This window comes from Canis aureus, chromosome 5 (genome assembly GCF_053574225.1).
Source record: "Canis aureus isolate CA01 chromosome 5, VMU_Caureus_v.1.0, whole genome shotgun sequence".
Lineage (NCBI taxonomy): Eukaryota > Metazoa > Chordata > Mammalia > Carnivora > Canidae > Canis > Canis aureus.
Window position 1 is genome coordinate 36,010,554 of NC_135615.1, and position 27,172 is coordinate 36,037,725.

The 27,172-nt window shown below is 43.8% G+C and overlaps 1 protein-coding gene across 1 annotated transcript in view; it reads right to left on the reverse strand.

Annotated features, from left to right (window-relative positions):
• Window positions 1-27,172, reverse strand: part of NRG2 (neuregulin 2) — a 241,148-nt gene that overhangs the window by 162,620 nt on the left and 51,356 nt on the right. The window contains exon 2 of the mRNA XM_077897475.1: window positions 16,285-17,078. Coding sequence (XP_077753601.1) covers window positions 16,285-17,011 — 727 coding nt within the window. The 5' untranslated portion in view covers window positions 17,012-17,078. The remainder of the gene's footprint in view (window positions 1-16,284; window positions 17,079-27,172) is intronic.

The window sequence follows — 27,172 nt, forward strand, 5'->3', positions numbered from 1 at the left end:
AATGTCTCCCAAATTTTCAAAACAGTACATCCTGACTACAGCAAAGAATAAGGATGGCCAAGCAGGCTGCCAAGCTTAAAGGCAGTGGGGGGCCAAACGGTGGAAGGCCCTTCATGTCATGTGAAGACATTTTCACTTTATTCTACAAGCAATAAGAAGCTAATGAAGACTTCTGGGTTGGGCAGCCATAATTACTTTGCTTTAGAAAGCTCATTCCAGGCAAGATGATAGAAGAGAGTGGAGACTCTGAAAATGGGAAATTCCATTTAGCAGCTACTATGACAGGGTAGGTGACATTCAACTACCCAACTAGAGCATCATGAATGAAAAGAATTGGATTGAAGACACTCTGCAGTAGTAAAAATTGCCATGAACTTGACCATGTACTAGACACAGGGGTGAAGGCAAGAAAGGAAGCAAAGATGACCAATTTTGAGGTTCCTGATGGTCTTGAAGACTAGATCAGTGTCACTACCTAAGATGGACACTCCTATACAACATAGGATGCGGTAAGGGAATAATGAATTCAGTTTGAGGCATTCTGAATGCCTCCTCATCCCTTGTCCATTCTTTGTTAAGACCTCAGAAAAATGTTTAAAAAAGCAATGTCTTAAAGAAACTTTGAGACAGATAAGAGGCCCTCTAATGATCTTAAGGACATGCCTCCCAGGTCCTTTCCATTCAAGAACAGGGATTACACTAATCTGAAGGGTGTTGTCGTACAGCAGCCCACAGGGAGCTCAAGGCAGAGAAGAGCTTATCTTGGTAAGATCTGAGAGCATGGCTTTTGTCTAACGCTGTGAACCCTAATAAGATTCATAGGCAAACCACACATTCTGAAAAAGAAGTGTACTAGCCAGAACACGGTCTAAAAGGGACCCAGCACTGCAAGATGAAAAGCCTTTGAGCCCCCAAACATCTATAAGTAGGAAGCAGGCTGAGGCTACTATAATATAGTTTTTGTTTTCTAGATAACATGAAGGTTTGACATCTTAAAAACCCTTTCTGTCTGGAGATGCTGCCCCATCAGGGCTAGCCACCTCTTAGAGATAACAAAGGATTCAACCAGGAGCATGCCTTTGATATGCAAACTAACCAATTCAGAGCCATACCTCCTCTATCTGCCCCTTAATCATCCTAGGACCAGGGATCAGGCAAGCAGGCACCACTCTTAAAGCTTAGAGTCCACCAGAATTATTCAAACTGGCCTGAAACAATTCTCCCTGCCCTGGCTCTCTCATTCCCAAGGAAATCCCAGTAAGGTTTCTGGCCTCTTGTGGTCTGTGCTTTTCTGTCTTCTGCCTACCTGCCCAAAACGTGGTACTTCCTCTTGATCCAGATCCATCTAGGATCTGTGAGTATAGTAACCCTTGAGTGTGTTTTGTCTTTCCTGTGTCTCCTCTTGGAGCTGCACCTGAGTGATCATCACCTAAAAGAACACAGAACACTGAGAAAAGTCCTTAGCTGCAGACACAAGCCATATTTTATGGAAAAAAAAAAAGGATAATTTAGGGGGGCAAAACCAGGAGCCCATAGGGTAGAACCAAGAATGGTAGAGAATCATTCCCAGACAGTAGGACTGAGCCTATTCATGTGCCAGGCTGGATCTCAGAACTGCTGATGCACTAGTGGCTGCTGCTTCCCCCTTTCTAAATGGAAATGTCTACCTCAGAGAGAAGGCCAAGGAGACATGACAGCTAAATGTGATAGGAGATTCCAGACTGGATCCCAGACTAGGAAAAAGTCAATGTTTAAGTATTACCAATTTTTAAAAGGGGGCATCTATAGTGGTCACCCTGCATCTATAGCAGTCACCCTACATCTATTCCAGCATTATATGGTAGTGGAGGGTTGGCAGTGCGGAGTCAGATAATTTGTTTCTATAGTTCACCTCTTCACGTCAGGAGGAGCAAGACTCAAGTGGCTGTACCCAAGGAACTGCCTTAGAAAAACCTCATCTGTACCTACACCTGACTTAGAGGATGAGACCCTGGCCCCTAAGCTTGAGCCTGCTGCCATAATAGATGAGACTTTTTTGAAGGAGGACGATTTCAGGTGAGGACGAGTGTATTTTTCACATCAATAGTTTGTGAACAGGGGCAGCCCGGGTGGCTTAGGTGTTTAGCACTGCCTTCAGCCCAGGGCATGATCCTGGGGACCCTGGATCAAGTCCCACGTCGGGCTCCCTGCATGGAGCCTGCTTCTCCCTCTGCCTGTGTCTCTGCCTCTCTCTCTCTCTCTCTCTCTGTGTCTCTCATGAATAAATAAATAAAATCTTAAAAAAAAATAGTTTGTGAACAGAAAGCACACCATAGGGGCACCTATCAGTTAAGCGGTCAACTCTTGGTTTCAGCTCAGGTCATGATCTCAAGGTTGTGAGATCAAGCCTTGTGTCTGGCTCTGCGCTCAGTGCAGAATCTGCTTGGGATTCTCTCTTCCCTCTCCCTTTCTCTCTCTCTCTCTCTCTCTCAAATAAATTTTAAAAAGAAAAGAAGAAAGCAGACTGTAACGGTTTCAAAACATATTCATGAAGTCTTTGACAATCCTTCCACCAAGAAGTAGTCTAATTCTGCTCCCCTTGAACCTAGTCAGGGCTTAGTCACTAACTCTCTTCTAACAGACAAAATATAGTAGAAGTGACTTCTGAGGCTAGATTATAAAACACAACTCTGCTTTTACCTGGCTCTCTCTTGGGATGCTCCCAGGCAAAATCCCCTGCCCTGAACTCCAACTAAGCTCCCAGATGAGAACAGCCAGCAATAACTTCTAAACATGGCCAGAGGAAACTCTGAAGTGACGCAGTCTCACTACTGACTGACTGCTTGGCCACCCTGTGACCAAAATTTACATGAAAGATACTAACCTCCTAGCTGAGCCCAGTCAATCCCCAGGACAATGAGAGATAATGACAAAGAAGTATTGCTGCTTGAAGCCACTGCATTTTGGGGCAGTTTTTTTTACTCAGCAACAGATGCCTAAAACAATATGCCACAGGCAATTGGAAACAGGGACTCCAAAAAATTAAGCAACTTTTCCCAAGTTCCCATAGCTGGTAGGGGAACATAGCCAAGATTTCAATAAAAATCAGCCTGAATCCAACATTTTCTTTCTATAACAACAGACATGTCAATAAAAGTAATTTCTGCTAGCCTGCATTGAAGGCTGTCTCCAAGCAGGTACTTTTTGGAGCACTTTATGTGGAGGAGGAACTCGCTGAAAGCTTACCCTGGTGTCATGAGGTAGGTACTATTATTAGCCCCATCTTATAGGTGGGGAACCGGAGCCAAAAAGAGGTTAATTAATTTGCCCAAAGTTATACAGCTAGTAAGTCACAGAGCCAGGATTCAAAGTCGGCTCTGGAGCATGCTGTCTTAACTGTGATGCAATAAGCAGTTGAAACTTCAGAACAGAAACCATTCACTGAGAACCAAGGACAGCCCCTTAGGAACTGTACCCCTTCCCAAGATGGTCCAGAGAAGAGCTAATGATGGAACGACAGAAGAAGGAAGTGCGACAGGAAAGAACCAAACCCCGCACTCACAGCATCACCGGACAAACCCATGGCAGGATCCACAGAGCGGATTCCATCTTTAAGGGTGAATGGGTCCACAGCCATCCAGCCATGAGCCGTTCCCCAGACTCACAGGTGTCAGTCACAAACCCTTCCACAGAAAGGAATCTCTGACCCATAGAATAGAGAGTAGTACCCGCAGAGGATTGCCCTCAGAGACCTGGGGCCCGAGCAGCACTATTGTCCATTTCTACTTTCCTCTTACAGTGATGGCATGAGTGTTGGGGGCGTTTAGAGTGTCTGGGGGGCTCAGTCAGTTACTCCCCTGACTTCGGCTCAGGTCATGATCTCAGGGTCCGGGATAGAGCCCCGAGTTTGGATGGGGTGGGGAGACTCCCTGCCTCCCTGCTCAGCGGGGAGTCTGCTTCTCCCTCTGCCCCTCCCCCTGCTCTCTCTCTCCCTCAAATAAATAAAATCTTAAAAAAAAACAAAAACCAATGACGACATGCACCCCTCCTCTGAAATGACTAGGCTATTATTTAACTTGAGAGATGAGGAAAGTAAGCTTGCATACTCAGTTTAAAAAAATATGGTTTGGGAGCGTGACCTATTGAAGACCATCAATCTCTATGACCTTTTTATCCACTTGATGTGATTCCTTCACATAAGGAATCTAAAACAATGCCTTTAATCCTCATGCTGTACAACAAGCTCCAGGCCTAAGGCTCATTCACCCAGAGGCCCTGAGGCTGTGACATCACACAGAAGAAGCCAGGAGCCCACATGCAGTGTGGGGCAAAGTAGAAGCTGCAGGGGTTGTGGGGGCGGGGGGGGGGGGGTAATAACTGGCAGACGGGAAAACAATATTCCCAAGGGAACTAGTCTCAGCTCCTGCTCGCATTCACCCTCTCGGTTAGATGAGCGCAGACCATGCACAGTAGAAACCTACTCAGATAATTTGCATAATGAGAAACAAAGACAGGAAGCTCCCTCCTAATCTGGGGGCCATCTGTGTGCCTCCCTTCAATGTACAAGTTAGATTCTTTCCCAGTAGCCCAGCCTTGGAGGTGCCATCTGAAAGGATTACTACTGGTACTTGGCCAAGACAATTTCACATACATGTCACTAGGAGGCCCCGTGAATGTTACTAGCTGTTTTGGAGAAAGTGTTCCCTTTTGCAAATGAAACCTGTAAGTATGGGAGAGGCTTTCTTGGAAAAAAACGAAAAAACAAAAAAACAGAACTAGACCTGAGAGGAACTCGGCCAGATTTGTCATATGTCACTCTAATCTCATAGGTCCCTCTCACAAGCCTTGTTCATTATCTTTCCACTAGGTCCATCAGACCTAAAGTCCAAGAAAGGGTTGGAAAGTTTGCACTAGAAACTTCTGGAAACTTCTCTTGTTCTTGGGAATAGGTGCTGAGGATCAGCTATTACAATGATGACAAAAGCAAGTATAACAGCAGACCTAAGTAGAGAGTACAGAGGGGTAAGGTTGGAGAGTTGGAACCCCAAGTAAGAGGTTCTCAAACGTAAAGCCACATGAATAGACTATGAAAAGGAAACCAGGGCAGCCCCCGTGGCGCAGCGGTTTGGCGCCGCCTGCAGCCCAGGGTGTGATCCTGGAGACCCAGGATGGAGTCCCACGTCGGGCTCCCTGCATGGAGCCTGCTTCTCCTTCTGCCTGTGTCTCTCTGCCTCTCTCTCTCTCTCTCTGTGTTGCTAATAAATAAATAAAATCTTTGAAAAAAAAAAAAGGAAACCAACTAAGAGTAAGCAGCACACAGGCTGCCTTTGGAAGCCCCCGTGTCTTTTGAAAGAGACTCTTCACTTATGGGCCTTAGCTTTACTCTATGATAGTTGGATCACATTGTGGTCTGAGACTTGTTCCTTCCTTTTTAAAAAATTCTTCTTTTTATTATTTTGTTCCCTGAAATCCAATCAACCAATAACAATACTAGGAAAGTTGCACTGGATGCAGGCTTGCTGTTCTTTTTTGCATTCAGAGACAGGAAGCCATACATGATAGATCTACTTAATTTACTTGTTCCATCCCAAATGGTAAATAAACCTTCCTCTCCAAAACCATACAAAATTCCTCCAAAACAGAGTCATCAGTTGAGCAGTGTTTGCAAAATTCATCACTGGCCTAAGGAACTGTAGAGGGATACCTGTACTGAGATTATACTTATGGCCACAGGCATCAGTGGAAGGGATTGACTCGAGGAAGCTGGGTGTCACAGCCTTGTGCAAAGTGGCAGCTGGTAGTCCTTAGGCACTCGGAGCTAGAAGAGAAACTCCTCTTGAGAGCCACCCCCAACCCTTACCTAATACATTAGCCAAGCAGATATAAAAGAAAATGCCTCATTTTAAGGATATGGTAAAGAATGAATGCCAAAGAGAGACATGAAGAAACACTGGGTTCCCTCTTTCCTTACCCTTTTAGGAAACAAATATGATATAAGAACTAGTCCTAGCCTCCAGAAGCCCCCAAGCTGTCTACTAGGGCAAAGAGATACAACAACAGCTAATTGGTGGCCTCAGCTTACTACAAATGACACCTGGTCATACCTCTTACCTCTCAAGGTATTCAGCCTGAAGCATGAACAGGTAAAGTAACCAAGTCCAAGTGGACACCTCAGTGAAAAACCCGAATGGGGAACATCCAAAAAGCTCCTCTGGCAAGTGAAACTGGAGAACTTTTTGCAGATTGCCAACTAACCAAAAGACAGAAAGGAAACACAAGCCAAAATATTAACATGTGTGAGGAAAACCACCTAATCATAATTCTACAACTTGAGAAGAGTTACCCGCAAAATGCTACAAACTATCAAGGAAAAAAAAAACTGAACGAAAACATAACAGAGAAGCCAAATTCTGCCCTTTCTCAAAATGTCTGAGGATACTTTCTATGATTGCTCTATTCCCTTAGTCTGGGCTGTCATTTGAGGAACCTTGAGTCTAGGGCAAAAGTGGTCAGTAGAAAAAGCAAAAGGACCCACTCACCCCCTTCTTTCTTGGCAATAGCCACCAACCAAATATTTATTCTATCATATATTAAGATACTGCCCCCAAAGATCTTACTATCAGGTGAAGGAAATAAGATACTGACCCATCAAAAGGTAATTAACAATGCTTGGCATTAAATAATAAGTGTCATATACATGGTACAGGCCATAAATACTAAAACTGTAAGAATAAGAAAATAATGGGAGAATATGAGTTTAGGGACATGCAGCCAGCCCAGGATCTGAGGGTTAACAATACCTGACAAATATTTAGAGGAAGAAGCCAAAGCGAGGAGTAGTCCCACAAATATTTAAGGAGCAAAGATTCATACTTTCTTCAGGTTCCACATGTCAATCAATTAGGTACAATTAAAATTAAGCCCCACAAACTCCAAAAAGGCCACCTGTTACATGCCCACACCTCTACCCCTCTGACCCTGTTCAGCCACTAGATCCACACCAACCCAGTATAGAAACAAGGAAAGAGTATGAATGAAGCAGTGTGAATCTCTCCCCAGCGCTGGAAACCCCTAAATCAAAGCAGGATGAGTCAGAAACCTGCTTTCTTTGGGGGAGGGGAGGTAAGGAAAAAGACACTTTCCACCAATTTCCAGGGACTTTGAGCAGCTCCTCCTAATAACAGATGAGACTGTGATAGTTAAAAAGCATGCCTGGCAGGACTTCAGATCTTGGACTCTTGAGTGACCCCACAAGCATGCTGAGATTTGGAAAAGGGACACTTTGGAGTATGGATCATAGTCTTTCCATTTGTGAAACTGAGAAAAGCAGTACCTATCTGTGAGATTCTTGGAATATTGACAAACAGAGACCCATGGATACATCAAGACTGACAGCCTACTAGGGACCTCCACAGGATCAGCATTCATACCCTGAACTCACATAAACTTCCCTACACTGAATCTACATATATAACCCACTCTCTTCTCACCACCTCCGCCAGCCCAGGTCAGGGACTCTCAGCTGAAATAAACAGGAACACCTGGGTTAAAATATAGTGGGTGGGGACACCTGGGGGGTGTTCAGCGGTTGAGCGTCTGCCTTCGGCTCAGGGAGTGATCCCACAGTCCTGGGATTGACTCCCACATTGGGCTTCTCCCTCTGCCTATGTCTCTGCCTCTCTCTCTCTCTCTCTCTCTCTCTGTCTCTTATGAATAAATAGATAAAATCTTTTATAAAAAATAGTGGCTAGTGAAATTTTCCCCTTTGCCTGCCTGTATAGTCCCCTTCTAGAACTTAAAATCTTCACTTACTAGCCTTCCTGCTCACATTGGTCTAATAAGATTTTGTTAATAATTAACTTTTCTTAAACATTTATTACTGGGTGTGTGTTAATCATTCTACATGTATTATCTCATTTAATACTAACAGCTATTCTATTAAGTGCTATCATTATCCCCATTTTATAGGAAACTAAGACACAAGCAATAATTGACCCAATTATCACCTGGCTAGAAAATGCAGAAGATGGTTTCCAAACTGAGGTCCATATTGCTGTGGAGCCCAAATTCTTAGTCATTACACCATACAAAAAATCTTCAGCTAACTTTGTAATTAATAGTGAAAGTCTGAGGGGCACCTGGGTAACTCAGTGGTTGAACATCTGCCTTCAGTTCAGGTTGTGATCCCGGGGTCCTGGGATCGAGTCCTGCATTGGGCACCCCCCAGGAAGCCTGCTTCTCCCTCTGCCTATGTCTCTGTCTCTCTCTCTGTGTCTCTCACGAATAGATAAAAATAAATTTAAAAATAATAAAAAAATAGCAAAAGTCCAAATGCTTTCCACCATGATAGAACAAGGTTGTTTGTCCTCATTGCTCTATTCAACATTGTCCCTGGCAGCCCTAGCCAGTGCAATAAGGAAAGAAAAAGAAATAAAGACAGATTAAAAAGGAAAAAGTAAAACTGTCTTTTTTTCACTGACAACTTAGTCATGTACATAGAGAAAAGAATCCGAAGAAACCTATGCAAATTACTAGAACTAATAAGCGAATTTATTAAGGTCACAGGATACAAAGCCAATATTTTACAAATTATCTTTCTATATGCTAGCAATTAATCACTGGAAAACAAAAAAAATACCCTTAACAGTAGCATCCAGAAAACATGAAATACTTAGGGATAAATTTAACACAGTATGTGGAAGACCCATTCACTGATAACTACAAAACATTACTGAATAGCTTTTTTAACATAAGCCTTCAAATACTACTTGTATAATTACAAATAAAGTCAACAGCCTAGCATTCATGACAGTTGAAAATATTACCATCTCCGACCTCTCCAGACTCCTCATCCAGTTCTTTCTTTCATTCTGGTTATTTTGTATACCATAAGCATACCCCTCTACTAAAGAAAATGCTGCTCTCTCCTTTAATTTAATCAGTCCCTCTCAGTCTATCCCTGTACCATCTGTACCTCAACTATCTCTGAATATTAGAATCCCATCTCAAACTACTTCTCCAAGAAACTTTGTTTACTCCTCTAAGATCTTCTTTTTCGCTAAGATGATTCCTCTACTCCCCAAAGCACTATGCTAGTATATCTTATGGCATTTACTGTACTCTGGACTAAAGTGCTGCTCTATCTTTGTCCTTCTAGACTGTAAACCACTTGATGACAGGGATTGTGTCTGATACAACTACCCTGAAGTACCTAGTTCTTTATTTTTTTGAGATTTTATTTATTTATTAATGAGAGAGAGAGAGAGAAAGGCAGAGACACGGGCAGAGGGAGAAGCAGACTCCACGCAGGGAGCCCGATGTGGGACTCCATCCTGGATCTCCAGGATCACGCCCTGGGCCGAAGGCAGGAGCTAAACCGCTGAGCCACCCGGGCTGCCCTCCTCTCACTCACTTCTGAGGACTGTTAGCTCAGTTCGGCTTCTGTTAGTTGGACCAATATCAAGATCGAGACGAAGTAAAACATCCTAGCCCAAAGGACAAAGATAGATCCTCAGTCTGAATAAACAGATCAGGGAGGGAAGAGGAGGGGTAAGCCAATGTCATCAGCGCAAGGCAGGAAATCTATGAAAAAGCAAAGGAGAACCATTAAAGATTCTGTTTCTGAAGACAGAATAAAAAGCAACCTGAACATCACATTTTGGGGGAGGGAGTTTTCTAGTAGAATATAGAAACCTCTAGGATAGATTCCCCACCACTCTGGAGATCTACAAGGCTAAAAGCAGTATTAACCACCTACCTCCAGCCCACCCCAGGAGGCAAGCAGCACAATCAGGTCCTGAACAGGGACAAAGGGAGGAGGTAACAGGCTCTGTCCCAGAGAAGGTCCCTGGAGAGGCTACTTGGATCTCACTATAAGCACAGAATGGGAAGGGAATGCTGCTGCAGAATGGAGTTCAGATGCCACACTTGACCGGACTCAACTAGCCAGAGAAAGAAGGTTCTTTAACTTAACCCCGTTTCATAATTACCAAAAAATATTACAGCTGATTAACAGTGGATGCTCTCCATCAATGTGAATCTCGGTCTTTTGACCCCAGATTGCAAAAGCTTCGCAGCTCTTTGTTGAGTACAGGATGTCCTCTTGCATGTCATTGTAATGCCTTGTAATCATCCTCCAGGTTTGCTACAGGTCCCATATAGCACGTGGAGCTCCAAGCACACCAAGATTCACTTGGGTGCATTGCTGTTTTTAAAGGAGTCTAGGGGATCCCTAGGTGGCTCTGCGGTTTAGCGCCTGTCTTCAGCCGGGGATGTGATCCTGGGGTCCCGGGATCTAGTCTCACGTCGGGCTCCCTGCATGGATCCTGCTTCTCCCTCTGCCTGTGTCTCTGCCTCTCTCTTTCTCTGTGTCTCTCATGAATAAATAAATAAAATCTTTTTTAAAAAAAGGAGTCTAATTTCACAAACTTGTCATAAGCTAGCACTTCCACAGTCAATTCACCTACCTTCCCCAGTTTTCTAAAGAGTTCGCTATATGTCTCTTGAAATTCATAAACTGACCTTATTTCTATGTGCTAATTCCAATAAGTGAGTGGGAAGAGAAGGTTAATTACTAGAAACAAGTAAGACAAAAATCCCCCATTTCAAACACATGCCTTCCAAACTCAAAACCTGGAGGGAAAATTATTTTATTTTTGGTTCAAATTATATTACCACCACTTCAGACCTTCAAAAGACCCCAGAACAAGTGGTTAAAAGACAGCACAGGGGACATTGATACCATCGTTCCTTTTCCAAATCAAGGTGCAAAATTGCCAGATGCCACTAAGCCACCAGGATTTAGAGGGTTAGAACCTTCCACCATTTCCATTTCCATATTTGCTTTTTTTCCCAAGTATTCAAGTGGCAATTTCCTGATACTCTGAAATTTTAACACTGCTTTCAAATCGGTTACCTTAAAGGTACTTCAAAGTAGTATTCAAGTGGATAATTCCTCCTAGAATTGTACCAGCAGTATAGGAATATGGTCAAAATCAAACTCTTCATCAGCAACTGGAGTCTTTGTCTTGACTTCTAAATGAAAAATCAAAGCAATCCCGCACTGTGGGGTTTTCTCTTTCCACATATGGAATCATATGATTTTTCACGTGGATTCTGTTGTGAGATTATCAAGAGTGTGAAACAGTAGGAATTGCTGTAAGGGCAGATCTGCTGCCCTGAAGCTCAGTGACAAATCCTTCCATCTATTCAATGATTCCAGTTACGACTCATCACAAAATCCACTGTCACAGAAAACTTCTTAATGGCAAAGTATCTGAAAACAACTTGGTATTTTTATTCCTGACCCTAGGGTTCTATTTGTGAAGTGGGGGTAGTGATTAAGATCTTGAGTTAGGTTAAAAAAACAAGTGTATATATATATATATATAATATATATATATATATATATATTATATATATATATTTCTATATATATATAACATACACATATATGTAATATATATGTGTATATTTTATATATAATATATACACATATATTTTGTGTATATATATATATATATTACTTGGGAAGAATTTACCATAAAATTGACTTAGTGGCAAAATTAACATTTTCCATCTGTTAAGAGAAAAACATAAAGACTACTCTAACAAACATTTTGCTTTTAGAAAAGTACACATTTAAGAATATGTTCTTTTTCAATTGCCTTAGGGATAGATAGCTGAGGACAGGGCTGAGAGGGAGACTTTGGACCACATATTCATATGCACTTTCTGGATTGAGGTATATAAATATAATTTTATAAAGGGGGAAGAAACAATGCATTTGCTATTGGGAAATAAGACGAGGGGCCCCTGGGTGGCTCAGTGGTTGAGTCTTTGGCTCAGGTCGTGATCCCAGGATCCGGAATCAAGTCCCACATCTGGCTCATGGCAGGAAGCCTGCTCTCTCTCTGCCTATGTCTCTGCCTCTCTCTGTGTGTCTCTCATGAATAAATAAATAAATCTTAAAAAAAAAAGAGAGAGAAAATAAGATGAAAATGTCCTAGATAATAAAAGATGGAAAATAGGATTGGGACCAAGAAGTTAGTCACCTTAGTCACCTACTTAGTTCATATACCACCCTCTCTAGCTCCCAAAATATTTGTTAATTCAAACTGATAGTTGTTTTATTTTTATTTTTGTTTTGAGAGTGAGGGAGGGGTAATCTACTCTCAAAAAAAAAACAAAAAACAGGGATCCCTGGGTGGCGCAGCGGTTTGGCGCCTGCCTTTGGCCCAGGGCGCGATCCTGGAGACCCGGGATTGAATCCCACGTTGGGCTCCTGGTGCATGGAGCCTGCTTCTCCCTCTGCCTGTGTCTCTGCCTCTCTCTCTCTCTCTCTGTGTGACTATCATAAATAAATAAAAATTAAAAAAAAAAAAACAAAAAAAAAAAACAAAAAACAAAAAAGGGTGGGTCCTCTTCAGCAAGACCTTTATTCTCCTCTACTCAAATCCCATTAACACTAATCAGCACAATGATGAAGCGCATTGTGGTTAAGTACTCTAGTTGATAACCATCCTTTGGAAAAAAGGTTCCCATAGCGACAGGTAAAGGCAATCATCAAACTTAGTTTTTCAGAACAAGACTTGGTGTCACAGATGAAAGAGTTAAGATTGTTTTAGCATTAGTCTGGAGCCTTGCTTTTTCAACTTCACTTTACTTTATCCACTCAAAAGACACTTAGGAGAGTCTCTGTATACACCAGGCACAGTACCAACATCAGGGGCCAGGAGAGGTAGGAAAAGGACCTCAAAGATAAGATATGGTTTCCACCCCCCAAGAACTTCAATCTGCTGAGGAAAGCAGCTACTAATGACATTATGATGGTAATTCTACCCCTCAATCTATAACCAAGGCTTGTCCTCCCCACTAGGAATGGTCAGTTTCTAGACTAGTTTCACTTTCCCATCTTCAAGCTGCAGCACAGCTGGGTTTCCAGCTGACTAGAGAAGAAAAGATTCTTTAAATAAACAGCATTTTAAAAATATGCAGTCGCTTTTGCTATACTCAATTTTTGTGAACCACCTTTCTCTAATACGTGAATCTAGTTGTCAAATTAATTAAAAACTATCCTAAAGAAGGTAAAGTCCCCCTGGAATACACCTTTTCCATCTTTAACAACAAAGGATACTATACATTGGAAGAAAACTGAAATCAGAAAGTACCAAAGGAAGAATGATTTTTTTTTTTACGCTATCTGCTGTGTCTATGCAACAAAGAGACAGCTTAAAACCATATATATAGGAAAGCAGCAAGATAGGGTGTGATTATACCAAAATATATGCGACCATTGTTAAAAATGCAGGACTAAAAAAAAAAAATGCAGGACTATTTGCAGAACAGGATGCTTTTATAGCATTGTACCGAGTTGCTAATCCCTAAGCCTCCTTTCTAACTCTTTTTCCTCTCCCTGCTACAGAAGGCACATAAAACACCTCCCTGAATGCAAGCTTCTTAGAAATGCAAAGATTTTACTCAACTCTTTACCACCAGAGGTAGTAATTTTGGATGAATGATACACATGAGATCTATAAAAATACCCCTCTGGCAGATATTGCTATTCCAGCCAGACTTCACAGGCTTCAAATCAATATTACACAGTGGCAGTGAAATTAGCCATTCATAAGGACTTTCTAGAAAGGGTCTGGTATGACCCTTCATTGATGCTACTGAGGCATGTGCTAACTTTTAAGCTCAATATCCCTTCATATGATGCATTGGCCCAAAGTCCTGGCCCACCAAAATACACACCTTTCTAGATGATCTCCCTAGGAACCACAGCTCAGACACATTCAGAGCTAAAACTGGCTAAACAAAGTAACAATTCAACCACAGTTGCTCAATATAACAGGCATGATGACAGTTTCTGAGTGCCAGTTTCCCTATTTTGCAATGGGCAAATCTGCTCCAAGGAGAAAATGTTCCCAATGACCCTGTGGCCCAGAGGGCTTTCTTTAGAGATAGAAAACAGAAAATGAATTTGTTAGTTATTTCCTGCTGAGCACAAGGAAGGTGTTGTGGTTAGTTAGGATGATTTGTTTCCTTATTTAATATACTATCACCAGTGCATATTTTCCTTAACCCCATAGTAAAAAATAAGAAAATGCAGTTTATGCTCTGGCATCTAGTCACCAGTTCCATAAATTTCCTCTTACAAGTATGTCCTTTAATTTCTAATCCCCTTATATAAAACGCCCCCTCCCAAACTGACACAGATCTATATGCTATCAACTCAAACCCAAATTGTTTGCATTCTCAAGTGTTTACTTCAAGACTCACTCCTGCTCCTTGGCAATTTGCAGGGTGGGAGGGCCTTCTCTTTAGCAGGGATTGCAGTATTTGCCGAGAACTCTGCTACTACACATGCTACTTCAATAAAATACGGTGATCGTAACCTGAAAGCACACAACAGTATTTCTGACCTCCAAATTGTTCATGATCTCTACATTCAACTCTCAAACTCTCACCAAAACAAACAAGGTATAATTGCTAAAGAGGGAAGGGGAGAAGGAGGAGGAGGAAGACAAGGGATTATCTGACAAAGACCATTGGGTCTCAGTGGACCAGACCAGGGATTATGTGGTGATGTGTACCATGCATGTTCAGTCAGGAGCAACACACTGAAAACCAAAACAGAAGCTGTCCTTGGACAAGGCTCAATAAATGTTTTTACTATCTATTGCCCACTGCACAATACAGTTCCACAGCTCCCCTCAGGATCTCAGATAAAATCCTTTACAAAATAAAAAATTAGAAATTCCTAACTGGTCCTGACTTGTTGTCAAAAAACACTTAAGAGCACGAAATCAACATTAAAGAGCAGTCAACAGGATTCCTCAGAACAACGCCAGAGAGAGAAATTGCTGTTACCACCAAAGTTTTCCCCTCCTTATTAAGATACTTCACGATTCTTCTGATTGAAATGGCCACAGTTTAACATAGTGCCCAGATACACTGCCACCACTACCTGAAAATTTGTCTCTTGAAGGACAGGGGCGGGGGATGGGGTCAGAGGAGGAAAGCTTCAAAAAGTCAAAGGCATTGATCTAAAAAGATGAGGGCAGCAAAACTTCCTATGAGCTGTTCCACATTCTTTGCTTCTCAAAGCCTATCTAGAACCCCTTGGTAAACTGGTAAACAAGCCAACTTCGACAACAGTTCAGGACATCTATCATAATTCAGTGACCACACAGCTCAGAGTCACACAGCAAGCACCAAAATCAGCCTTAGTTGGGACAAAAGGAATAGCCACAAGACAAGCTAGCACCAAATACTCCAGTATGAGGACGATGTGGTTTGAAATTTCTCACTGAAAAATAAGTACTGGGTTCAGAGATGAGAAACAAAAGCCCGTAAGCTGATATGTCTTTGACTTTGGACAGGCGAGACCTCCACTCCTGACTACGGAGGTCCAGGGACTTCAGTGTTTTGTTTCTGATCACCTGCATTCCTGGGCTGCGCCCAACATCAGAAGGCTGAGAGATGCAGTCAACACATCCTGCCAGTAAGATGTCAGAGCTCGAACTTACAGCATTCAGCAGAAGTTGTTACTCTATGTCATTGTCATCACGATCAACGGATCTAGTAAAATCTCTCAGAAAACAGCCGAAAGATGGGTCTGCTCCCTTGTCCTAGAGGTTAAGAGAAGGCTGTGCTCACCGCCTCGCACAGATAGGCAATCACGGTGAAGAAAACCCCCGAGCCACACGGAGGACGAAAACAGTAGCAGAAAAAGTCCAACTCTGCCTGCGCCAGCGGTGTGGATGAGCAGAACCCGGAGCCCGGGAGAGGCAGGAGGGGGCGGGGGCACCATTCCCTGGGAGAACTTGTGAGCGGAGGCCTTCACCGTCTGAGAGTCTGGCCAGCTGCTCCTGCAGACCCTGGCCAGCCGGAATGAGGCAGGCTCGTGGGAGCTGGGCAGGCGAGGCCTCCGAGGGTCACTCCTGACTCACCGAGCCTCGGGCCAGCACCACCCGGACTTCTCCGTTTTTCCTGCCGCTACTGGGCTATGATGGCAGCTTTCCAGCTCCACATGCCATACATCAGCCGCAGATCGCTGCTGGCACAAGCCAGCGCCTTCCCCCGCCCCCCACCCCTGGCACACTTTGAGCCTGATCCTCCTTCTCCCCGACCCCAACCCCCTCACCCACCCGGGCCAGGCGCCCTGCCCAGGGGCGGCCCCACCCCCCAGCAGCCGGGCGCTGCCAGGCCTGGGCACCTGCAGCACCTCCCCGCCCCACCCCCATTTTCCACCACCTCGCCCCTCCCCCCTTTCCCTAGCAGAGGGAGGGGGCGACTCACCGCAGTCAGTGCACAGGATCTTGCCCACCTCTTTCTTGAGGTTTTTGCCGTTCGTGTCGATGGGGGCAAAGGCCGTCTTAAAGACTAAGGGCTGCTCCGTGGGCTCCAGGAAAAAGATGTAGCGCTGGTTCCTTTCGAGCGGCGCACAGGAGCCCACGCTGATCACCTGCTCGCGCTGCAGCCCCCCGCTCCGGAGCGGCCACTTGTCCAGCACCTTCACCAGCGCCACCCGACCCGAGGCGGGCGGCTCGCGGGTGCTGTTGGAGCCGGAGCCGCCGGCCGGGGCCAGCCCCTGTACCTTGCCCTCCACCACCACGGGCGCCTTGTATGCCTGGTCCTGCACCGACTTGAGGCTAGGCGAGTAGCAAGCGAGCGACACACCGAAGAGCAGCATGGAGAAGCCGGGGGCCGGGTCGTGCCTCATGCCGCCGGCGGCTGCGGCTCGAGAGCGGGCGGCGGCTCTCCGGGCTGCGGGGCTGCGGGGCTGCGGCTGCTGCGGCGGCCGCGGCTCTGGGGGCGCAGCGGGACGGGAGATGCTGCTGTTGCTGCTGCTCCTGCTGCTGCTGCCGCCGCCGCCGCTGCTGCTGCTGCTGCTCCTCTCGCTGCTGCTGCTGCTGCTGCTGCTCCTCTCGCTGCTGCCGCTGCTGCTGCTGCTGTCGCTGTAGCTGCTGCACCGAGCCTTCTCCAGTGGCGGCGGCGGCAGCGCTGAGCAGCAAACCTGCCGCATCTGGCCAGGCCATTTGGGGGGCTCCGCCGCTCCGCCGCCGCCGCCTTGGGAGGGGAAACAGAGCCCGCTAGAAAACCGGAAACAGCGTAACGTTAGCGCCTCGTAGCCCTCCGCCGGCAGCCGGGGGAGGCGGCCCAGCCAGGGCAGGGGACAGGCGGCGAGCCGGCCGCGATGCGCAGCGCGGAGCCGCGCGACGCTCCCACCCTGCGCGCCAGGACCTGGAGGAGGATGCGGAGAATAGGACGCCCGCCCACTTGCTCTCTCGCGCCCCCTCTACCCCCGAACCGAGTGAGGAGCGCCGCTTCTGCAGGGGGAGCTCGAGACTGCACTGCTTTAGCGCCCGGTTTCTCGGCCCGCAGGGGCGCGGGAGGGATCGTTCTACCTTTGCTCCTGCGATTTATGGGCAGGACAGTGGGAGAGTACGTGGGGAGAGGGCGGAGTAGAGAAAAAGAATTCTGGCACTGTCCTATGAACGTGGGAGTGGGACACAGGGCGTGCCCCTGCCTTCGGCCAGCGGCTGGAACAGCCAGGGAGATTACCACCTCCTCGGTTGTCCCCTTCCCCGGGAGGACCCCAGAGGCCCGCCCCTCATCGAGCCCACGTGTTCGGTCCTGCCACCGCCTAGTGAGCTCTAGGGATTCAAGTGGAGGTGAAGAAGGATTCCGGTCCCGTCATTTTGGAAAGAGTTAGGGCGACGTGCAGTCTTGTCTCGGCATTGGGGACACCTAACTGAGCGTGGTGGCTGCAGCGGGTCCAGTCCCCGAGAGTCTTCTGGGCTTTCTGCACCGGCCAGGCAGGACCAGGCTACATGCTGTACAACCTCATCTTTTAAAAAGCTGTTCCCATGGGAAGTGGGGGCTTCTTAGGGGCAACTCCAGAGCCAGAGCCTGTCAGGGCCAGAGGCTTCTCCGTAGGAAATGGTTGCCTTTTTAAAAGTCTGGTCCTTGCGAGGGGCAGGAAAGTTTGATCCACTGGAGCCAACGTCTGATTTTAAGAAGCAAATCCATCATCCATTCTCCTCCTGTCAGCTCTAGGGAGTTTTCAATTCCCAGAGTATATCCTTGAAGGATGTGGAGCTCAGGAATTCCACTCAGGTCTTGGAAAGTTTTATCCCTGCCTGGGCCCTGCAGGAAATGGGCCCAGGGATGTCTGGCTCAGGCTTAGACCGCTATTCTGGAAAGGAAGGACACAGCTAGACCTTTCTGCTGGCTAAGAGACACCTCAAACTTAATTTAATATCCAAAGCCAACAGCATCGTTTCTCCCACCCATTCCAAATGTCCTATACTTGTTAATGGCAGCATTTGATACTTGGCCACCTGATCCATTCCAATAAGTCTCTTAGTCTCCTCTCATTCTGTTTTAGCCAATCAATCACCAAGTCTCTCTGCTGTACCTTTTAAAAAGTCTCCAGCATATCTAGCTCCTCTCCAACTCTGTTGTGAATGCTTTAGGTCTGAGTGTTCATCATCTCCCACCTGGACTACTGCAAAGCCTCCTAACTAGTTCCCCCACTGCCTGCCTCATCAGCCTCTTCCAGTCCTACCACTGTCAGAGTCATCCTTCTAAAAATAAAATGTAAATATGAGTTGGCTATGCCACTGCTCTCAGGAGTCAAGTCCAAACTCTTCAGCATGACTCTTCATGGGCTCCGTCTACCTAACCAGCTCCGTACTCTGGGAGCCAACCCTCTACCCTAGAAATTCAGCACAATGTGCTGTTTTGTGCTGTGCTTCTGCATATAGTATCTCTTGTATCCAAAAGCCTCACCTCAGCCTTGCCCATCTGGAAAGTGATTCTTACCCCAAGGCCCAGCTCAGCATTATACCTCATGCCTCCCTTCCTTACATCCACCTCCATCCCAAGCAATGATGTATGTGACATGATGGAATTAATCCCTTTCTCTTTCTTGTAGCCATGTGCCTCATACATATTACTATTATGGCACTAACCTATACTAAAAGTAGCTGTTAGTAAGTCTGCATTAGAGCCATCAGACTAGGCACCTTAATGGCAGGACTATGTCCTTTTGGTCTTCGGAGCCCATTATATCCAAATGGATATCAGGCACAGTGCCTGGCATAAAGTAAAGATCAGCAAATTTTCAGTGAAGAAAGGAGGGAAGGAAGAAAAGAATCAAAAATCATCTTTCTTGGTGCACCTAGGTGGCTCAGTGGTTGAGTGTCTGCTTTGGCTCAGGTCGTGATCCCGGGTTCCTGGGGTTAAGTCCCACATCGGGCTCCCTGTGTGGAGCCTGCTTCTCCTTCTGCCTGTGTCTCTGCCTCTTTCTGTGTGTCTCTCATGAATAAATAAATAAAATCTTTTTTTTAAAAATATCCCTCTTTTTTCATCCCCCTTAAAGGCATCAGGCCAATTTTGTTGGTCCCTTCCACATCCACCTTTCCATTTTCATAGATCACTATCTTCTACATCACAGAACATCACTGTGAGGAATAGTGCTAACTTCACCCCCTCATTTTCCAATGGAGCAAACAGTCCTAGGGAGGAAGAGGGACTTAGTCCCCCATTTCTGACAACAGAGTAGTGGTGAAGGGCTTGGCTCTGGAAGTCAAGCAGAGCTGGGTTTCAAACCAATTGTGTAACTTAGTAACTTTGGAACAAGCCTGTTTTTCTCCCTAGGTCTTAGTTTCCTCACCTGTATAATAGAGGTAACAGTAGGGTCTACCTCATAAAGCCGGGTTTTGCTCATGTCCTTAATATCCAGTTAATAAATATCCAATGAATGGCTCCTCTGTGCCAATCCCAGAGACATGGCACTGCTGCTGGATATGCTGCAGGGAGCCAAACCAACACTGGCCTTGCTCATAAAGCCCGTATGGTTGAGAAGACAACAGTAAACAAGTAGACAAATAGGTAACTAATTAGGTAAAGCAGTTCATCTCCTGAAGGAAATAAACAGGATGAAATGATAGGGACTGATGGAAAGGGGAGAGGGCAGGTGTACTCGGATCGAAGAAAACTTCTCTGAGGAGATAACATTTAAAACTGAGCTGAGGTAAAAAAGTAAAAAAAAAATAAAAATAATAAAAAAATAAAAAATTAAAAAAATAAAATTAAAAAAAAAATTAAAAAAAAAAAAAAAAAACTGAGCTGAGGGCAGCCCCAGTGGCTCAGTGGTTTAGCGCCACCTTCAGCCCAGGGCATGATCCTGGAGACCCCGGATCGAGTCCCGCGTCGGGCTCCCTGCGTGGAGCCTGCTTCTCCCTCTGCCTGTGTCTCTGCCCCTCTCTCTCTCTGTCTCTAATAAATAAATAAAATCTTTTTAAAAAAGAAAAAAAACTGAGCTGAGAAGAATTTGAAGGGTGTAGATTATGTGAGGTTACAAGTATAAAGTGCTTAGAACAATGCTTGATACAGAGTAGGGGCCAAAATTAATGTTGAATATCACCGATAACTTTCTTCTACCAGTGGTTCCCCATCTTAGCATTGAGAATCTCTAAGCGACATGTAGTTAATGTATGTTTGGACTTTCTGTATATTAATAAATACAATCTAACTTTTCAATAGTAGATGGCACTGTGATGAATAAAAATACCCATTCTCTCTTTTTTTCACATATCCAGTTGAAAGTGTAAGACATTGTTAAGTATGAAGAACAGTGGAAAGATCTGCTATCGTTTTGTCTTTTGGTAAAGGACATATATGCAAGTATTTATAAAGCATAGATTACCTTTGAAAGGACACAGCAGAAATTGAAACAACAGTTGGCTCTGGGAAGGGCACTGCGTGGCAGAGTAGAGTGCAAGTTCTATTCCCTTTTGTACCTTGTGAATTTTCTATCAGGCTACTATACTATACTACCTACTCAAAAAACATATTTGAGAGGATCCTCTAACTTCTTACCATTGCTAAATTTTTACTATGTAGGTTGTCAGTCAAAAGCTACTTAAGGGGCAGCCTGGGTGGCTCAGCGGTTTAGCGCCGCCTTCAGCCCAGGGCCTGATCCTGGAGACCTGGGATTGAGTCCCACGTTGGGCTCCCTGAGTGGAGCCTGCTTTTCCCTCTGCCTGTGTCTCTGCCTCTCTCTCTCTGTGTCTCTCATGAATAAATAAATAAATCTTTTTTAAAAAGAATTCCTGCTCCTACCTCTGCCTCTCTTTCTGTGTCTCTTGTGAATAAATAAATAAAATCTTTAAAAAAATTTTTTTAAGCTACTTAAAATAGAACTGTTATTTTATGGGATTCCTTGAAATTATTTTTGCCTTCAAATTAGATTCTCATGCTAAAAAGAGTTGGGAATTAGTGTATTAAAATTTTACCCTCTTTAGAATGCAAGTTAAGTTTTGAGAACCCAACAGACTACTAGAATTCCTGTGCTCACAGAAGGGGGACTTAGGCAAAGATTTCTAAGGAGAAGAGAAATACCTGTCCAGGCTTTCTCCCAGGGTGTGATGTATATGAGGATAAGCTTCCAGAATTAATCTCAAGCATTTTGTGTGGAAAAATACAGTATTTGGTTTCCTAGGACAGCCCAATTCTATATTGGCTCTTTCCTGGGGATCAAAGTGAATTAGTACATATGTTTTAGAAAATAAATCTTGATATTCTGAACCTGCTAACTATTCATCATAATTCAGTAATTGATAGTAAAAATAATAATAGCCACATTTATTAATGGCCTATTGTTTGTTGGGAGCTTCATGTTTATATTTCCATAACTCAACAGCTTTGCATTTTACAAATTGAGGAGACTTATAGAGGTTTAATAACTCGCCCAAATGACAGGCAGAGTTGGGATTCCCATCCAGGCTTGTCCATTGCCAGAACACTTGCTTTGTGCACACCACCTCCACGGCTCTCTGCCTCACTGCATTGTCGTCTGAAAGGTCTCTGATTTCTCCCAACTACTTCCACCAGTGGCACACTATTTAAAATTTACACCACTAGAGAACAAGGGTTGTACGTATCACTTTACAAAAAAGATGAGGAAGATTGAGACACTGAGAATTGAAGTGACTTTCTGAAGATCACAAAGCCATGGATAGGGCCAAGATTTATCACAAACTCAAGCTCACATTTTTGGGAGCTTCTTGGTCAGTTTTATTTTTTTTCTTTCATTTGTTTTTTATTTTTTCAGCTTTATGGAGGTACAATTGACAAAACTGTAACATATTTAAAGTGTACAAGGCAATGATTTGATAGACATATACGTTGTAGAAGGATTCCTAGAATTGAGTTAATTGCCACATCCATCACCTCATATATTTACTTTTTTTTTTGGTAAGAACATTTAAATTCCATTAATAAATTTTGGTTATATAATACAGTGTAATCAACTATAGTCACCATGTATACATTAGATCCTAAGAGCTTATTCATTTTATAACTGAGAGTTTGTACCCATTTACCAATCTCTCCTCAGCCCAAGGCAACCATCATTCTATTCTTTCTATAAGTCTGACCTGCAATTCATTTTATCTCATTGTTTTATTTTGTCTTGGTTTGTTTTGTTTTGAGATTCCACACAGAAATGATACCATGTAGTATTTGTCTTTCCGTCTGGCTCATTTCACCTAGCATAATGAACTCTAGATTCACTCATGGTGTTGCCAATGGCAGCATTTTCTTCTTTTTTAAGACTGAATAACAATTTTATAAAGAGAGATATATCACATCTTTATCCATTCATTCATTGATGTACATTGGGGTTTCTATACCGTGGCTATTGTGAACAATACTGCAATGAACATGGGAGTATAGATATCTCTTCAAGGTAATAAATTTGTTTCTTTTGGATCAAGCTTACACTTTTGAAAAGAATAACACGAAAAAATGGAAAGCCAGACCTGTTGACTACACCATGGCTCCCCACCAGGTTCTGAAAAAACTGGTTCATGGTAGCAGTGGGCTGTGTCACTATATAATAATCACTGAGAATAAAAACAGAAGTAGACAGAATGGTATAGACATTCTGAATTCAAGATAGAACACCCACATGAAAAGTTTGGCTTCTTCTTCCAGTCCCTCCTACACAAGATGGGCTTCTTCCAGCTTTAGTTGATTCAGTGGCCAGAAATGGCCATTCGACCAGGTTATATGAGTCGCTCTGACCAGGAGACCTGGCTTGTCAAGGAGATGTGTATGGTCTCTGTGTAGTCACCAAGTCTCACTTATCAAGCTAAACACTACAGGACAGTCTCGTTTTCTAAATAAAGGCATTTTGTAAACTTCATTTTTCTGCTTTTGAGATCTGTTTTCTAAATTTGGCTTCCAGAATCACTCTCGGGTTCTGTGTGGTTAATTTCTTTTCCTCCAAGGATTTTAAAACAAGGGACGGAATAGAAAACAGATACTGAGAATCCGAGAATATTAGCACTGGGAAGGACTTTAGTGGCAATGTAGCCCAATAGCCTTCTTTCACGGAGGTAGACAGAGGCCATAGAGATGAGGTGATTTGCTCAATGTCACAAAGCCTAGTTAGTGGCAAAGACGGCTCTAAAAACCCAACTCCTTACCTGTTGCTATTTTGTCCACGGTTCAAAATCCTGGCCCCACCCCTACCAGAATGTGAGCTTGAGCAGGTCACTTCACCTTTCTAAGCCTGCGTTTCCTCCCCACAATTATATTGAGGTGACAGTGTATCTACAATGTACAATGTAGGAGTTTTTGAGGATTCAGTGAGATAATCCCTGCAACAAGCTTTACAGTATCCAGCACAGAGTAACTGGCTTAGCATGTGGGCCCCAGGCTCATATGGTCTACATCTGAATTCCAGCTCTGCCACTTGCTTCACTGACATTCTGGCCTAGTTACTTCACTTCTCTGCATCTCAGTTGCCTCAACTGTAAACTGGGTAGGGTGATAACATGTTCTACCTCGCTATGATTATAATGAGTCTTAAATATAATAATATATGTAGCCTACTTAAAATAATGCCTGGCCTATGTTAGCTATTATTACTCTGCCTAGACTAACCACTTTTCTTACTTTAAGTAGCTGGACTTTACCTGAGCTGAACATTTTAAAACTAGCCACTTTCATATTTTTAAAAAGATTTTGTTTATGATTTATTTATTCATGAAAGACAAAGAAGAGAGAGAGAGAGAGAGAGGGGCAGAAACACAGCCAGAGGGAGAAGCAAGCTCCATGCAGGGAGCCTGATGTGGGACTTGATCCTGGGTTTCCAGGATCACGCCCTGGGCCAAAGGCAGCGCTAAACCGCTGAGCCACCGGGCTGCCCTATTTTCATATGTTTTTTTTTTTTTTTTTTTTTTTTTATTTTCATATGTTTTGAACACATGCTAAAAATCTTAAGATTTTAGAACTTTAGAGCCTAAGGTTCTACTTGATATATGCATGCATGTATGCATGTATGCAATTGTAAGAAGCCACATCATTGAATGACCCAGCTCCCAATGAAGAGAGGACATGATTCAATAATTACTAGCCTAGGGCTATGTCAGGAGTCCAAGGGCTTCTACTCTCCAATTTCCTGAAAAGGGCAGCAACCCCTCTGTCTGAGTTCTTCCATCTGGGATAATAGTACTTATTTCTTCATAAAGTGCTTGGAGACCTTTAGATGAAAAGTGCTATATGAGCACAAATTATTATCTCTTTTCCAGATACCACTTTTAGATTCAAATCCAGAAACTCGCTAAAATAGACCACAGCAGAGGTATAATCTGAACACAGATTATCTGGTCTGTATTATCAGACCTGATCAGATAATCTGTTCACACTTCACACCATCATTAGTTTTCTTTTACATGGCAGAGCATATCTAATTGGTACTGGGGAAAAATGAAATGTCCTCAAGCTGGATGTCTTTGCTGGTTAACATTCAGAGATTTTGCTTCCCTCTGTTTTCCTGATTTGTGTATTTGGAATCCTCTCCTGAGGTCAACAGAAACTCTGAGGTTGATTCAGCTCTGGGGGCATGAAGCAGGCCAAGAAGAAGAAAGTGTTCTCTTATTCCCAAATCCTTGGGCTACTGTATCTTGGAGTGTCCAATTCAACCTTGTCTCTACCTCATAAATGGTCAAAAATGTTAATACTTCACCTTTCTTGAATTTTCATTCCAATTTATAAGCTCATTTATTCATTCTACCAGAAAGCATTTATTGAAAACCTACTATGCATACTGATGCTAAAGAAATAATTGTCAGGATTCCTGTTAGCTAGAGTTAAAAATTAGGCAAAATTAAAATCAAGAGGTAGCACTTGCTCTTGACCTCTCCCTGCCCACCGCCAACACACACACACACACACACACACACACACACACGCATTTCTCCTGTAATGTCACCCACTTTGCCTCTCAGGCTCAGTGACCCTCCATTCTTTCAACTCTCCCAATTATGAGGGCAGAAAGAGTTTGCTGGGAAAATGCTAGGTTCTCAATGTTTGCAGAATATGACAAGCTCAATTCCACTAAGGAGTTAATATCTATTAAGGCCTAATGCATTATCTCCTTAAGCTGTGCCTTAATTTCTAAAACATCCCACACTATTCATTCCAAAATGAAGTTACTGGGATCCCTGGGTGGCGCAGCGGTTTGGCGCCTGCCTTTGGCCCAGGGCGCGATCCTGGAGACCTGGGATCGAATCCCACATCGGGCTCCCGGTGCATGGAGCCTGCTTCTCCCTCTGCCTGTGTCTCTGCGCCTCTCTCTCTCTCTCTGTGACTATCATAAATAAATAAAAATTTAAAAAAAATGAAGTTACTTATTCCCAAAAAGGTTTCATTCATTCCTTCTTTTAAAAAATCCATTTGATTCATATTTATTTTGCATTTATCACTCAAAACTATTTTTAGTGCCTACTCTGGACCAAGCTTTATATGAGATACTGAGAAGACAAGTGCAAATAAGACATGTGAGATCTCTGCTCTTGAAGTGCTTATACTCTGAAAGGGGGTAGATGCTAAAAAGGAAACAACGACATAAAACATTTTAGGAAGACAAAGAAAAGAGAAAGATATTTTGTGAGTATGATTAGATTGGACATGACTTGGACAGACTGCCACTTGCAGGGATGGTGATGGTCTCTCTACAAAGGCAGTATTTGAGCTAAGATCTGAAGGAGGAAGAGGAGTTGTCACACAAAACTCCAGGGGCAGAGCGTTTGAGGCAGAGGGAAGAACAGCATACAAGAGGCAATCACAAACTCAACATGATCAAAGTACGGAAGGAAGGCCAGTGAGGTTGGAAATTGTTATAGTAAGGGGGAAAGCGTGGCATGGAATGAGGTTAGGGTGATCAGTAGGGATCAGACTAGGCTGAGCCTTGTACACTACAGTAGGTTTGGATTTTATTCTAAGTACAATGGGAGGTCATTGGGGGACTTGAGTGAGGGGAAAGACATGGTCTGGTGTACGTACAAAAGAGATGCACTCTTAAATATGGGGCAGACTGTAATGATTGTAAGAGTGGAAGCAAATAGAGCAGTTAGGAAGCTGTTACAGTAGTGTGGGTAGGAGGTGACAGTGGCTTAGACTGAGGTAGTGGCAGAGGAGATGAAAAATGGATGGAATTCAAAATGTAATTTAAAGGTAGAACCAACAAGACTTGCTAGAAGATTGGGTGAAGTGAGTACAGAAAATAAAGCAATTGAGGATGACTCAAATTTTGGCTTGAGTAACTGGACAGATCGGGATGGGAAACTCAGCAAGTAACATAAAAGGGTTGGAGGAAATAGACAATTCCAGTTTTGACATGCTAACATCTCAGATACCTATTAGACGTGAGGGTGGGAATTCACATATCAGCTGCATAGATTAAGCTCAAGCGAGAGGTCGGAGTTCAAGGTCTGAGCTGGGGAGTCAACACATGGATGTTATGTAAAGCTATGGAACTGAATAATGATGAAATGAGAAATTTAGTAGAGAAAATGATCTAGAACTACTGTCCAATAGAGATATATGTGAGACCCTATTTTGAATTTTCTTATAGCCTCATTTAAAAAGTAAAAAGAAACAAATGAAATGAATTTTAATAACCCAAAATATCCAGGGGGCACCTGAGTGGCTCAGTCAGTTGGGTGTGACTCTTGATTTTGGCTTGGGTCATGACCTTGGGGTTATGGAATCAAGCCCTGCATGGGGCTCCATGCTACGTGTGGAGCATGCTTAAGATTCTCTCTCTTCTTCTACTTCTGCCCCTCTCCCTGTGCTCTCCCTCTCTAAAAATAAAGAACCCAAATAT